The 14,442-nt window shown below is 38.7% G+C and overlaps 1 protein-coding gene across 2 annotated transcripts in view; it reads right to left on the reverse strand.

Moving 5' to 3' along the window:
• Positions 1 to 10,162, reverse strand: part of LOC144309695 (ankyrin repeat domain-containing protein 26-like) — a 30,659-nt gene extending 20,497 nt beyond the window's left edge. For both annotated transcript variants that reach the window (XM_077890799.1, XM_077890798.1), the window contains exon 1: positions 10,012 to 10,162. In XM_077890799.1, the coding sequence (XP_077746925.1) occupies positions 10,012 to 10,122 (111 nt within the window). In that variant the 5' untranslated portion in view covers positions 10,123 to 10,162. The remainder of the gene's footprint in view (positions 1 to 10,011) is intronic.
• Positions 10,163 to 14,442: the final 4,280 nt, after the last annotated feature.

Here is a 14,442-nt window from a genome sequence, read left to right on the forward strand (position 1 = left end):
TTCCTCTTAATCGTCTTGTTTCAGGGGATCCCTGGGTGGCTCAGCAGTTTACCACCTGCCTGCGGCCCAGGGTGTGATCCTGGCATGGAGCCTGCTTCTCCCTCTGCCTGTGTCTCTGCTTCTCTCTTCCTCTCTCTATGTATCTCCTGAACACATAAATAAAATCTCAAAAAAAATAGTCTTGTTTCATACATACTGGTCATAAAAATAAAATGATTCTCTCCTGAGAATCATTCTGAAAGATCAATTTAGTGAGAATAATGATGAAAACTGAAATCTTTACAGGGAGGAACGAATGCCTCCAGAAATATACCAAACAGATTGCTGTAAAGGAAGCAGAGGAAACCTACACAATGCATATAACCAAAGTGTAATTTGTAATGAAATAAATGAAAGCATATCACAGATCAATAAACTAATCTGTAAAAATAGACTGACTTCTTTTCATCTTTCTTCTACAATCAATCTTGCTCTCTGGTCAATCTCCCATGTATAATACTTTTCTACTTGAATGCCTTGTACCACATTGACTTCTGCGTGACTTCTGAGGTTTACTACTTTTTCTTCCAAGTTCTTTTTAATCTGTTTTAGTTTTTCACATTCCCTCTCTGTTGCTTTCGTAGATAATAACTCCTGTAGAAGAACTTGATTTTTTGCATCCAGGTCTATACATTTTGAAGATGCAGTTTCAAATATTGCTCTAAGATCACCAATCTCCATGAATAGAACAATACAGTTTGGAAATGGAATGAAATTAGCTTAACTCAAAACTATAACCAACATTTTAAAAAACATTTTATGTTTAAGTCTCTGTACTGAACCGTAGGCTCGAATTCATAATGTCAAGATCAAGAGTCATATGCTCTACTGACTGAGTCAGCCAGGTGCTCCCATTTTAAAATAAATTCATTTGCAATAAAATATAATCTATATTGTAGTAGAGTCTTAGAATGTGGAACCCTGAAGCAGTTAGAAAATTAAGAACAAAGTTAAAACCACTAGGAGTTACTAAAAAAGATCTCTGCTATCATTGTCTTTGCCACACAACATTTGTACTTCATTTTATGCTTTTATTTTTCTATGACTGCTTCAGATCTTTCCTCCATAAAATAACTGTAAGTCACCTCTTAGTATAAAGTCTCTTATATAGGCAAATTGAATTCAAATAAAATTTTAAAAAAGAAAAGAAAGTCTCTGGCCCCTTCCCCCATCCTAACACACCATAATTTTTAAAAATTATTTATTCATGAGACACATAGAGAGAGACAGAGATATAGGCAGAGGGACAAGCTCCACAGGGAGCCCGATGAAGGACTTGATCCCAAGGCCCTAGGATCATGCCCTGAACCAAAGACAGATACACAAACCACTGAGCCACTCGAGTGCCCCAATGAATACTCCCATTAATTTTTTAAAAGTTTTAGTAATATCATATTGACTTATGTAGGTGTGAACCAATAAATGCTTCCTAAGAGAAGACTTTGAAAATAAGACTCTAATTATTGAATCTATAAATACTGATTCTAAGCCACAAGCCTTTTTCTGAATTACAAATGATTTACATTAATTTGAATTGCATTCCCAGGAGAAATGATTCTCAGGATTAAGAAACCACACCTCTCAGTATAAAAATTTAGGGAGATGAAACATATACTTTCGGACAAAAAAAAAAAACAAAACACCTAATTGAATAGTATTCTCTTATAATCCTCTGTTACTCCCACAAAACAAGGGAACATACTAAGCACCAAAAACCACCACTGAAAAACCTGACAGGGTTTCAGTGATTCTGAGTTGGGAAGAACTTCTTTCTTCTGGATATGATTGATAAGAAGGGGTAAGTGGATGTGGTGGTTTTATAAATTTTTTGACACTTCTCCCATGATAATCCCACCCCTTAAAATGTGCTGACCTTAGTAATTGGTTTCCAGTGAATAGAATTCGGCAGAACTGCTGTGTGATTTTTTTAAGGCTAGGTTAAAAAATGTGATATAGCTTCCATTGACATTCTTCTTCTAGGGAAACTAACCCTTAGAATCTACTGCTGTGGGAAGCCCAGGCCACCTGGTGTGTCTTCATGTAGACATTTCAGCTGAGACTGACCCAGCTAACGTCCTTGCCAAAAGCCAGCCTCAACAGCTAAACATTTGCATGAATGTGATTTTAGATGATTCTAGTCCCCAGCTTCCAGTCATCTCAGCTGACACCAAATGAAGAAGAAATGAGTTGGCCTTACTCGGCTTTGCCTAAACTAAACACTTGTGAACCAAATAAATGCTGTTTTGAGCAACTAGGTTTTCAGGTGGTTTATGATGCCACAATAAATAACTGGCACAGAAACTGATATTAAACATGGGGTGCTGACATTAAAATATTTAAACCTGAACCTCCTTTGAACCGAGAGGTAGGTAGAAACTGAAAGGATGTAGGGAAGAGTAAGAATGAAAACCAAAAGGGCTTCCAACAGACTGTTAATGGAAACCTGATGGCCCTTGAAGAGGCTGACAGTAAAGGTTCCAGGCAAGTGAAGAAAATGACACTAGAGGAAAAGGAACTTGCGCCACAAACCACTTGAAAGTAAAACGGGACACAAAAGATAAACTAAACAAGGTCTATGCAGTATGAAAGACCCAGACAAACTGGGTGCAAATATTTTGTCCACATTTATAGCCTTTCCATATGCTGAAATGTCAAATAATGCTAAAATAAAGAAATGCATCCTGGGTCAAGAGCAAATCCAGGAAAACATGGCCTATGGATGAAGCCAAGATTATAAAACCTTTTGTTAAGACCTCAGAAGGATTTCAGGTATGCCTCAAATTTCTTTAAGGATCTTAAGAGTATGAGCTTCACAGGAGAGCCCAGTTGAAAAGTTTATCTCAAAAAGATCCGGGAGACTGGCTTTTCTACTGACATAAAATCAACCCATTGATTCTCACAGAAAAACTCAAGAAGTTAAGAAAATTATAGCATCAAAACCACTGTTTGCGAGCTTGGACTAAAAGAGACCTAGATAGCACGGACTGAAAATAGGCCTTTGGGTCTTAGAAGTCCCCACAGGGAGGCAGCAGGCTGAAAACACAACTGCAAACACAGGTCATTGGACAGAACCAAGAGCTCAGAGAGGATAGACAGCAGAGAGCCATGGAGAAAAATTTCCATGGTTTCAGACTAAGTCTGACTGAAAAATGGACAGCATGCATCAGGCTGCATTTCAAACCTGCTATGGTCTAGTGTGACTTCCATCTTCTTTCTGAATGGAAGAGTCTTTAGCAAGTAACCAGAATGTTGTGTTTTCAATAGTAGAGAACTGTTCTCTTTAATTCTTAAGTCTTCATTCCTATTGAGAGAACCTGCACTCCAGGGACTAAAATTTAGACAACATAACCCTGGCACCTTATCCCCGCTGCACCTGATTAAGATGGCAAGATCTTGGACTCCATCCTGAACCCGATGCCATGATAACTGAGATTTGTCGGAGGTACTGGGAGGAGGTGAGTGCATTTTTCATGTGAAAGGAATATAGAACACTGTGGCCAGTGGGTAAATTACACTAAAAATTGCGTTCTTCATGTGTTCATAGGTGTTCCAGTATTCCATTAAAACTAAACAAAACAAAAAGAACATGGGCTAACCTTAGTGACTTGCTACTAACGAACAGAATATGGTCAATGTGATGTTGTGTGTATTCCAAGGCTAGGCTACGAAAGGCAACACAGCTTCTGCCCTGTTCTGTATCTCAGCCTGCTTACTCGGAATTTAGCCCCTCCTCTTGTGAGGAGGCTCAGGCCACAAAGAGAGTCCAGGTGTGCCAGTGTAAGCATTTTGGCTGCCTGCCCTAACTATAAATCTAGGCAACAGCCAGCATCAACAACACCAGACATGAACTTTTTCTCTTGGTTTTTCCCCATTTAGGAGGACATTATCTGTGCATTTTTTCATATATTCCCTTTTTATGTTGAGGTATGTTCCCTCTTAAACCTACTTTGTGGAGGGTTTTTATCATGCATGGATATTGTACTTCATCAAACACTTTTCCTACATCTATGGAAATGATGACGATTCTTCTTTCTTTTATTAATATGGTGCATCACACTGATTGATTTGCAGATACTGAATCACCCGTGTAACCCAGGAATAAATCCCATTTGATCATGGCGGTGATTTTCTTAATGTATTGTTAGATTCAGTTTGCTACTATTTTGTTAAGGATTTTTGCACTAGAAAATTGGCCTGTAATTCTCTTTGTGTTGTCTTTATCTGGTCTTGGTGTCAGGGTAATGCTGGCCTCATCAAATGAATTTGGAAGTTTTCCTTCCTCTTCTGTTTTATGGGACGGTTTGAGAAGAACGCATACTAACTCTTTCTTTAAATGCTTGGTAGAATTGGACTCTGAAGCCATCTGGTCCTGGACTTGTGTTTGTTCCAAGTTTTTGGATGAGTGATTCAATTTCTTGGCTGGTTAGCATTCTGTTCTACTTTCTTCCTGCTTCAGTTTTGGCAATTTATATGTTTCTCAGAACTTATCCATTTCTTCTAGGTTGTCCAATTTGCTGACATATATTTTTCATAATATTCTCTTATAATTTTTTGGATTTCTGCAGTGTTGGTTATTCTCCTCTGTCATGTGTGATTTTATCTGGGTCCTTTCCCTTTTCTTTTTGAGAACTATGGCTAGAGCCTTATCAATTTTATTAAATTTTTCAAAGAACCAGCTACTGTTGATCTGTTCTATTTTTATTTGTGTTTAGTTTCTATATCATTTATTTCCACTCTAATGTTTTTTTAAAGATTTATTTATTGGGGCGGGGGGGAGGGGCAAGGGAAAAGGGAGAGAGAGAATCCACCAGTAGACTGAGGTTGGAGGCTGAAGCAGGCTTCAATCCCAGGACCCTGAGAACGTGACCTTAGCCAAAATCAAAGAGTTGGTCAGTTAACCAACTCAGCCACCCAGGACCCCCATTTTTCCTCTAATTTTTATTATCTCCTTCCTTCTACTGGCTTTAGGTTTCATTTGTTGTTCTTTTTCTAGCTTCTTTAGGTGTAAGGTTAGTTTGAGATTTTTTTTTTTTTTTTGCTTCTTGAGGTAGGCCTGTATTGCTATATATACTTCCCTCTTAGAATCAGTTTGGCTGCATCTGAAAGGTTTTGGGGGGATCCCTGGGTGGTGCAGCGGTTTGGTGCCTGCCTTTGGCCCAGGGCGCGATCCTGGAGACCCAGGATCGAGTCCCGCATCGGGCTCCCGGCATGGAGCCTGCTTCTCCCTCCTCCTCTGCCTCTCTCTCTCTCTCTCTCTCTGTCTATCATAAATGAATAAATAAATATTAAAAAAAACATTAAAAAAAGGTTTTGGACAATTGTGTTTTCATTTTCATTTGTTTCCATGTCTTTTGAAATTTCTTCATTTATTTCCCGGTTGGCCCACACATTGATAGTACGATGTTATTTCACCTCCATGTATTTGTGGTCTTTTCAGACGGTTTTTTGTAGTCCACTTCTAGTTTCATAGTATTGTGGTCAGGAAAGGTGCATGGTAGGACTTCAATCTTTTTGTACTTCCTAAGGCCTGTTTTGTGGCCTAATGTATGATCTAGTCTAGAGAATATTCCAGATCTGTATTCTAATTTCATTTATTGCACTCTTCATCTCAGATTCTTTTTAAACTCTTCTATCTCTGTTGTAAGGGTCTCACTGATGTCTTCCATTCTTTACTCAAGTCCACTGAACATCCTTATGGTCACTGCTTTAAATCCTCCATCAGGCACGTTATTTCTCTCTCTCTCACTTAGATCTCTGGCCCTGTGGCATTATCCTGTTCTTTCATTTGAGATAAATTCCTCTGTCTTCTCATTTTGTCTAGGTCTCTGACAGTTTCTCTGGGTTAGAAAAGCCAGTTATGTCACTTGTTCCTGAAAGTAATGGACCACTGAAAATGGTCCCGTAGTGCCCAGGGCCTGGTGCTTGAGGGAGGGTCTCCAGGGTGTGCGGCATGCACTCTGCTACTGGGTTCTGGCTCCTCTATCCCTCAGGCCAGTCATCTGAGAGATAGGCTCTCAGTATCTGCTGTGGGCAGTGTTTGGTACTTGGCCTGAATCTAGCAGGTTTGAACTAGCTTGCGAAATGAGACCTGTCACAGTCCACTGGAACTGAGACCCTGCAAAACTCTGGTCGGGACACATGGTGTCCGCAGGGGTTTGTACTGGTCTTCTGGGGGAAGGGCTTGCTGTGCTGGAACTGAGGCAAGCATGATTCAAAAGGGCAGTTCCCCTGGAGTGCAAACGGGTGGTGGCTGGTGTAAGCAAGTTAGGCAGCTGGTGTCAGAGTGGCACTGATTCCCACAGGTGGCTCTGTGTTTGTGCTCAGGGCCAGGGGAGGGAAATGGCACCAGCCAGCTGCTTCCGTTCTGTGTGCCTCTCTCCAAGTATAGTGCCCTACACATTCTACCATAGCCAAGCCCAATAACCTTTAAAATTCCAGGCTTTAAGCCCTCCATAGTTGCAAGAACTCAGGAAATTCAGCCACTCTCCTTTTCCAAGCCAGTGGCTACGTGCATTCCCAGGTGTTCTCTCCTGCCCTTCGCTGGGACCACTACTCCCTCCCATCTGCTGCAGATAGGATCTCTTTCTCTTCTAAACTATATCTCTGTACTTCCGACTTTCTTTAAAGTGGCCTCTTCTCTCTCTTTAGTTGTGACCTTTGTTCTGTCAGTATTCAGGTAGATTTCTGGGGTATGTAGGATGAGTTGATAGGTATCTAGTTGTATTAGTGGGATGAGGTGAGTCTAGGCTCCTCCTACCCTGCCACCATCTTCCTTTCTCTAAGACATTTTTTCTAAAGAATCCCTTCAATTACAAATTATTAAAACTAGACAAGAACTCCTCTTTTAAATTTCCCCTCATGTTAGGGGAGAAAAACGACTGGCAAGCAGAGAGACATGTGATTTGAAGTATAACAGCTGAACAACTAGTAAAAGTTTAATAAGCAAAACGGAACCTTTTATCTGAATTCAAGTAACTGCAATTCTAAAAGAAAGGCAGCATTGAGTGCTTTTAAATCAATAATCTTCATTCTCCCTTCATCAGTGATGACATAAGGAGAACGTTATGGAATAATTTCTAATCTTTTCATTAGCGAAACAAATGTATTGTCCTTTGGCACACTTAAATTAAATATAATTTCTCCTTTATCTTACTGCAAGCTTATTTTTCAGGGGAGGTAGTAAGACTATCTCATCTTTATATCGTACTAGAATGCTTCTCCATATCATATAGGTTCACTTTGAAATTTTTTTGTGATTCAAATTGCTCGCCTACTATTTGTCTCTGATAATTTGATTGTTTTTAAAAATATTTAATTTATTTATTCATGAGAGACACACACAGAGAGACAGAGGCAGAGACACAGGCAGCGAGAGAAGTAGACTCCATGAAAGGAGCCTGACGTGGACTCAATCCTGGGTCTCCAGGATCACGCCCTGGGCTGAAGGCAGTGCTAAACCACTGAGGACCCGGGCTTCCCTGATAATTCAATTAAATGCAACAAGATATTTTACAGGTGTATTCTTGACATAATGTAATGAAATGTTTATTCTATTAATTACGTATTGACCTATCAAAGTACAGCTATGCATATCTTTCTATTTCAGTAAAAGAAGATGGATACAGGCAACTCTGTTTTCCAAGAATGTAGGATCTGTGCCAAGAACGGGATCGGCGCCAGTCTTGTATGCACAAGAACCAGGTCAAAAGAGTATCTAATTGTGAACTTTAAGATGATGGATTAGCAAGACTTCCAAACAGGAAGGCTGATAACCCAGAGTTAATCCTTTATATCCTAGATGGTGAAATCTATGGGTGAGTCTATGCATTATAACAAGTTAATAAAACACAACGAAGTACATAGTAGACAGTGGATCCTACAACCAAGACGATGGAAATGGATGCGGGAGGCACTGAGTGAGAAACTACAGGTATTACTGGAGAAGAGAAACGGGACTCTATCTTTTTGAGCCTGGCTTCTCATTGTGTCAGGTAGTCAGCAAGACATAAGCTGGCAAAAGGCTCCTTCAAAAAGTATAAGTCTCTACAGGAGTAAAGTTAGGTTCTACTACATTGACTTATTACATAATTGTAATATAAATGAGTGGTAATTTGCAAGAGGACTAGGAAAGAATTCTCATAAAATTTGATTTGGTAGTGGCCTAAGGATAGACATATAGGTCAATGTATTAGAATTGAGAATCTAAAAATAAACTCTCAAATTATGGTGGATTGATTTTCAACAAGGGTGTCGAGACACTAAAATGGAATAAGAATAGTCTTTTTAACAAATGGTACTGAGACAAATGGATATCCACACACAAAGTAATAAAATTAGACCTCTACCTCACAACATATGTACAAACTTAACATGAAATATTAAGAGCTAAAATTATAAAACTCATAGAAAAAACAGGTGTGTATGTTCGTGATTGCATTTGGCAACAGTTTCTTAAATATGGCATCAAAAGACAGAAACAGATTAAGGATTTCATCAAAATCTAAAAAATTAAAGCTTCTATGCTTCAAATGTAACCATCAAGCAAAAGTGAAAAGGCAAGGTGATGAATAAAATATTTGAAAATCATATCCCTGATAAGGGGTCTGTAGTTAGGATATAGATAGAACTCTTACAATAATGAAAAGACAGTCCAATATAAAAATGGGCAAAATAAATGATTAGTTCTTTAAGCAAGATATAGAAATGAATAATGACCACATATAAAGTGAGATGCTCAACATCACTAGTTCTAAGAAATATGCAAATTAAAACCACAAGACAGATGGAACTCAACAAGTGTATTATGCTAAGTGAAATAAGTCAGAGAAAGACAAATACCATATGATTTCACTCCTATGTGGAATTAAGAAAAAAAAAAAAGCCAACAACAGATGAACATAGGGGAAGGTGGAAAAAAAGGAGAGAAAGAGAGGCAAACCATAAGAGACTCTCAACCATAGAGAATAAACTAAGTGTTGCTGTCGAGGTGGGCAGGGGGGGCTAGATGAGTGATGGGTATTAAGGAAGGCACTTGTACTGATGAGCACTGGGTATTTAAGTGAGGAATCACTAAATTCTACTCCTGACACCAAGATTACATGATATGTCAACTAACGAGAATTCAAATAAAAATTTGAAACAAATGAAAATACCCCTACAACGTGTCATTTTACACCTAATAGGATAGCTATAACAAAAACAACAGATAATGACAAACATTGACAAGAATCAGGGAAAATGAGAATCCTCAAACACTGGTGACATAAATGTAAAATGGTGCAGCCAGTTTGGAAAATAGTCTGGCAGTTCCTCAAAAGGTTTAAACCAAAAATGTTAAAGGTCCTTTAACATATGAACTAACAATTCCATTTATAAGTATATACCCAAGAGAAGTGAAATGTTCACGCAAAAGCTTGTACATGCGTATTCACAACAGCATTATTAACAACAGCCAAAAAGTGTAACAGCTCAAACGTCCACCAAATGATAAATACATAAATAAAACGTGGGCTGTCCATATGGTGGGAGAGTATTCAGAAATAAAAAAATAATAAAGTTCTGACACATGGCACAAAATAAATCTAAAAACATGTTAAACCAAAGAAGGCAGTCACAAAGGATCAAATATTTGGTGATTCCATTGAGATGACCTGTCCAAAATCAGCAGCAAATCGATAGAGACAGAGACTAGAACGGTGACTACCGATGGCTAAGAAGAATAGGGAGGGGGAAACTAGCATGAGGTGCCAGTTAAAGGGCATAGGGTTTATTTTTACGGTGACAAAATGTTCTAAAATGGATTGTGGTAGTCTTTGAATATGCATCTTATGTTCATTATATCTCAATAAAGTTATTACCAAAAATATATATCAAGTATGTAAGATTAATAGGAAAATCTGTATTTTACTGCTCAAAGCACAGAGGGATTTATTTCCCAATGATTTTAGAGTCCCAAATCTAATTAAAAATTACCTTCTGTCTTAGCATATTAATCTGAATTTCCATTTCCGTTTGACTGGTTTTTAAATCTCCATAGAAAGGAAGCTCTCCATTTTCATATTTACTTAACATCCTTCTTAACATGTTTATTAAGTGGTTCTTAAGCCTGCAGAAGGTATAGAATGAGTAAGTCAGGTCCTTTAAGAAGAAATATTTAATACTTATTTAAATAGATAATATGTTCTATCACATAAACAAATCTATACTTATGATATCTCATTTGTTCCAATCTCTCATTGTTTGAGAGAATACCAACTAAATTACATTGCTAAGTAAAAAAATATGGAAAAGATTTTTATGACACATATGGCAGTTGAAGGGTTAACAGGGTAACTATATTAAGAGTTCTTGTAAGTTATTATTAATATCTATTTTCAGTATGTGAATATAAAAATTAATCTATTATTAGGTAGTAGAGGCTAGTAATCCACGGTGAGGAAGAAAAGCATCCTCATCTATTAATGTTTTATAAAGACACAAAAATACATTTTGGTACCCACTTACCCCAGTCTAAAAGAAGGAAAGAAAATACAGACAAAAAACATCAAAGGAGATCATTCAAAACAGAAAGAGAAACAGGAAAGAAAAATATTTATAAAGTTTGAATGCAGAGGAAGAAGGAAGAGGCAGAGCTTTAGAAGAAAGGAAATCAGCAGAGAGAATGTATGATGATGGCCTATGAGACTGTTTTAAACAAAAATCTAATACCTTGGCTAGTACATTCTTAGGAAAGTGAAGGATGCCAAACAATGCAGAGAAACAAAGTTAAATGACAGAAAAGTTTTGGCGGATCAGAGCAAAACTTAAATACTCAGCAAATAAGCAGAAAGGAAGCCAGGTGGGAGCTTCAGAGACATCGGAAAGACTTTTTTAAAAATCTGAGTAGTGAAATTGCTCATTTTATTCTTCATGAAGTCAGACATATATTTTTGTATGAATGACATATTTTATAACTAGAAAATGCAGGAAGAAAATGTAAGCCACTTGAGTCAGAGATGGCAGAGCAAGAGGAGAACATAGTTTTGTCTGATCCCAGAAATTCAGCCAGAGAGCTTTCAAATCATTCTGAACACCTGTGAAATCAACCAGACATCTAAGGAAAGAATTGCAGCATTTCTACAAATAGAAAAGTGACCACTTTTTGCAAGTCTTCGTTAACTTTCACCTTCAGAGTTACATTCTATTCTTTCACCGTACTTAATTTTATTTCTATATACATGTAAGTCCTGCTTGTTTTTCCTTTGGGATATATTTCTCTAACAAAAAGACATAGGATATGGTATATTGCTCAGTTCTGTTCAACTGGGTGATAATATCTTTTTTTACAATTTATTCATGATAGTCACAGAGAGAGAGAGAAAAGAGAGAGAGAGAGAGAGAGAGGCAGAGACATAGGCAGAGGGAGAAGCAGGCTCCATGCACTGGGAGCCCAACGTGGGATTCGATCCCAGGTCTCCAGGATCACGCCCTGGGCCAAAGGCAGGCGCTAAACCACTGCGCCACCCAGGGATCTCCGATAATATCCTTTTTATTTTGACTTTTAATTTCCATTTTTACACTTACATTCTAGACTTTCCTTGTATTTAATTTTATTTTTGTATATATACAAGGTTTCCTCTTAACCATTTGGGGATGCAATTTCTATATTCCCCAAATGAATAAGACCATATAATGTTTGTCCTTCTCCGATTGACTTACTTCACTCAGCATAATACCCTGCAGTTCCATCCATGTCGAAGTAAATGGTAGGTATTTGTCGTTTCTAGTGGCTAAGTAATATTCCATCGTATACATAGACCACATCTTCTTTATCCTTTCATCTTTCGAAGGACACCAAGGCTCTTTCCACAGTTTGGCTACTATACATTGCTGCTATAAACATTGGGGTACAGGTGTCCCGGCGTTTCACTGCATCTGGATCTTTGGGTAAATCCCCAGCAGTGCAACTGCTGGGTCATAGGGTAGATCTATTTTTAAGTCTTAGAGGAATCTTCACACAGTTCTCCAGAGTGGCTGCACCAGTTCACATTCCCACCAACAGTGTAAGAGGGTTCCCTTTTCTCCACATCCTCTCCAACATTTGTTGTTTCCTGCCTTGTTAATTTTCCCCATTCTTACTGGTGTGAGGTGGTATCTCATTGTGGTTGTTGTTTCTTTTTCCCTGATGGCCCCTGATTCGGAGCATTTCCTCATGTGCTTGTTGGCCGTGTCTATGTCTTCCTCTGTGAAAATTCTGTTCATGTCTTTCGCCCATTTCATGATTGGATTGTTTGTTTCTTTGCTGTTGAATTTACTACGTTCTTTATAGATCTTGGATACTAGCCCTTTATCTGATAGGTCATTTGCCAATATCTTCTCCATTCTGGAGGCTGTCTTTTAGTTTTGTTGACTGTTTATTTTGCTGTTCATTTTTGCTTTGGTTTCTCTTGCCTTCATGGATGTATCTTGCAAGAAGTTGCTGTGGCCAAGTTCAAAAAGGGTGTTGCCTGTGTTCTCCTCTAGGATTCTGATGGATTCCTGTCTCACATTTAGATCTTTCATATATTTTGAGTTTTTCTTTGTGTATAGTTTAAGAGAATGGTCTAGTTTCATTGTTATGCACGTGACTGTCCAGTTTTCCCAGCACCATTTATTGAAGAGACTGTCTTTTTTCCAGTGGATAGTCTTTCCTGCTTTGTCGAATATAACTTGACCATAGAGTCGAGGGCCCATTTCTGGATTCTCTATTCTTTTTCATTTTCCTAGGTGTCTGTTTTTGTGCCAGTACCACACTGTCTTGATGATCACAGCTTTGTGGTACACCCTGAAATCTGGCACTTTGATGACCCCAGCTCTGGTTTTCTTTTTTAATATTTCCCTGGCTATTCGGTGTCTTTTCTGATTCCATACAACTCTTCCGATGATTTGTTCCAACTCTGTGAAGAAAGTCCATGGTATTTTGATAGGGATTGCATTAAATGTATAAGTTTCCCTGGGTACCATTGACATTTTCCCAATATTCATTCTTCCAATCCATGAGCATGGCATATTTTTCCATCTCTTTGTGTCTTCCTCAATTTCCTTCAGAAGTGTTCTGTACTTTTGAGGGTAGAGATCCTTTACCTCTTTGGTTAGGTTTATTCCTAGGCATCTCATGGTTTTGGGCGCAGCTGTCAATTGGATTGATCCCTTAATTTCTCTTTCTTCAGTCTCATTGTTAGTGTATAGAAATGCCCCTGATTTCTGGACATTGATTTGGTATCCTGCCACACTGCTGAATTGCTGTATGAGTTCTAGCAGTCTTGGGGTGGAGTCTTTTGGGTTTTCTATGTACAGTATCATGTCAACCACAAAGAGGGAGCATTTGACTTCTTTGCTAGTGTGAATGCATTTTATTTCTTTTTGTTTTCTGATTGCTGAGGCTAGGACTTCTAGTACTCTGTTGAGTAGCAGTGGTGAGAGTGGACATCCGTGTCTTGTTCCTGATCTTAGGGGTAAGGCTCCCAGTGCTTCCCCATTGAGAATGATATTTGCTGTGGGCTTTTCATAGATGGCTTTTAAGATGCTGAGGAATGTTCCCTCTATTCCTACACCCTGAAGAGGTTTGATCAGGAATGGATGCTGTAGTTTGTCAAATGCGTTCTCTGCCTCTATTGAGAGGGTCATATGGTTCTTGTTTTTTCTCTTCTTGATATGATCAATCACATTGATTGCTTTACGAGTGGTGAACCAGCCTTGCATCCCGGGGATAAATCCTACTGGGTTATGGTGAATAATCTTCCTAATGTATTTTTGGATCCTATTGGCTACTATCTTGTTGAGCATTTTTGCATCTGTGTTCATCAGGGTTATTCTCTCTACCTCTCCTTTTTGGTGGGGTCTTGGGTTTTGGAATTAAGGGGATGCTGGCCTCATAGAATGAGTTTGGAAGTACTCCATCTCTTTCTATCTTTTGGAGCAGCTTTAGTAGACTAGGTATTGTTTCTTCTACAAATGTTTGATAGAATTCCCCTGGGAAGCCATCTGGCCCTGGACTTTTGTGTCTTGGGAGGTTTTTGATGATATCTTCAATTTCCTCCCTGGTGTTTGGCCTTTTTGGACTTTCTATTTCTTCTTGTTCCAGTTTTGCTACTTTGTGGTTTTCCAGAAATGAGTCCCATTTCTTCTAGATTGCCTAATTTATTCGCGTATAGCTGCTCATACTAAGTGTTTAAAGTCGTTTGTATTTCCGTGGTATTGGTGGTGATCTCTCCATGTTCATTTGTGACTAATTTGAGTCTTTTCTCTCTTGTTTTTAATAAGGCTGGCTAATGGGGATCCCTGGGTGGTGCAGCGGTTTAGCGCCTGCCTTTGGCCCAGGGCGCGATCCTGGAGACCCGGGATCGAATCCCAAGTCGGGTTCCTGGTGCATGGAGCCTGCTTCTC

This window comes from Canis aureus, unplaced genomic scaffold (assembly GCF_053574225.1).
Source record: "Canis aureus isolate CA01 unplaced genomic scaffold, VMU_Caureus_v.1.0 ptg000175l_RagTag, whole genome shotgun sequence".
In the NCBI taxonomy this organism is placed as follows: Eukaryota; Metazoa; Chordata; class Mammalia; order Carnivora; family Canidae; genus Canis; species Canis aureus.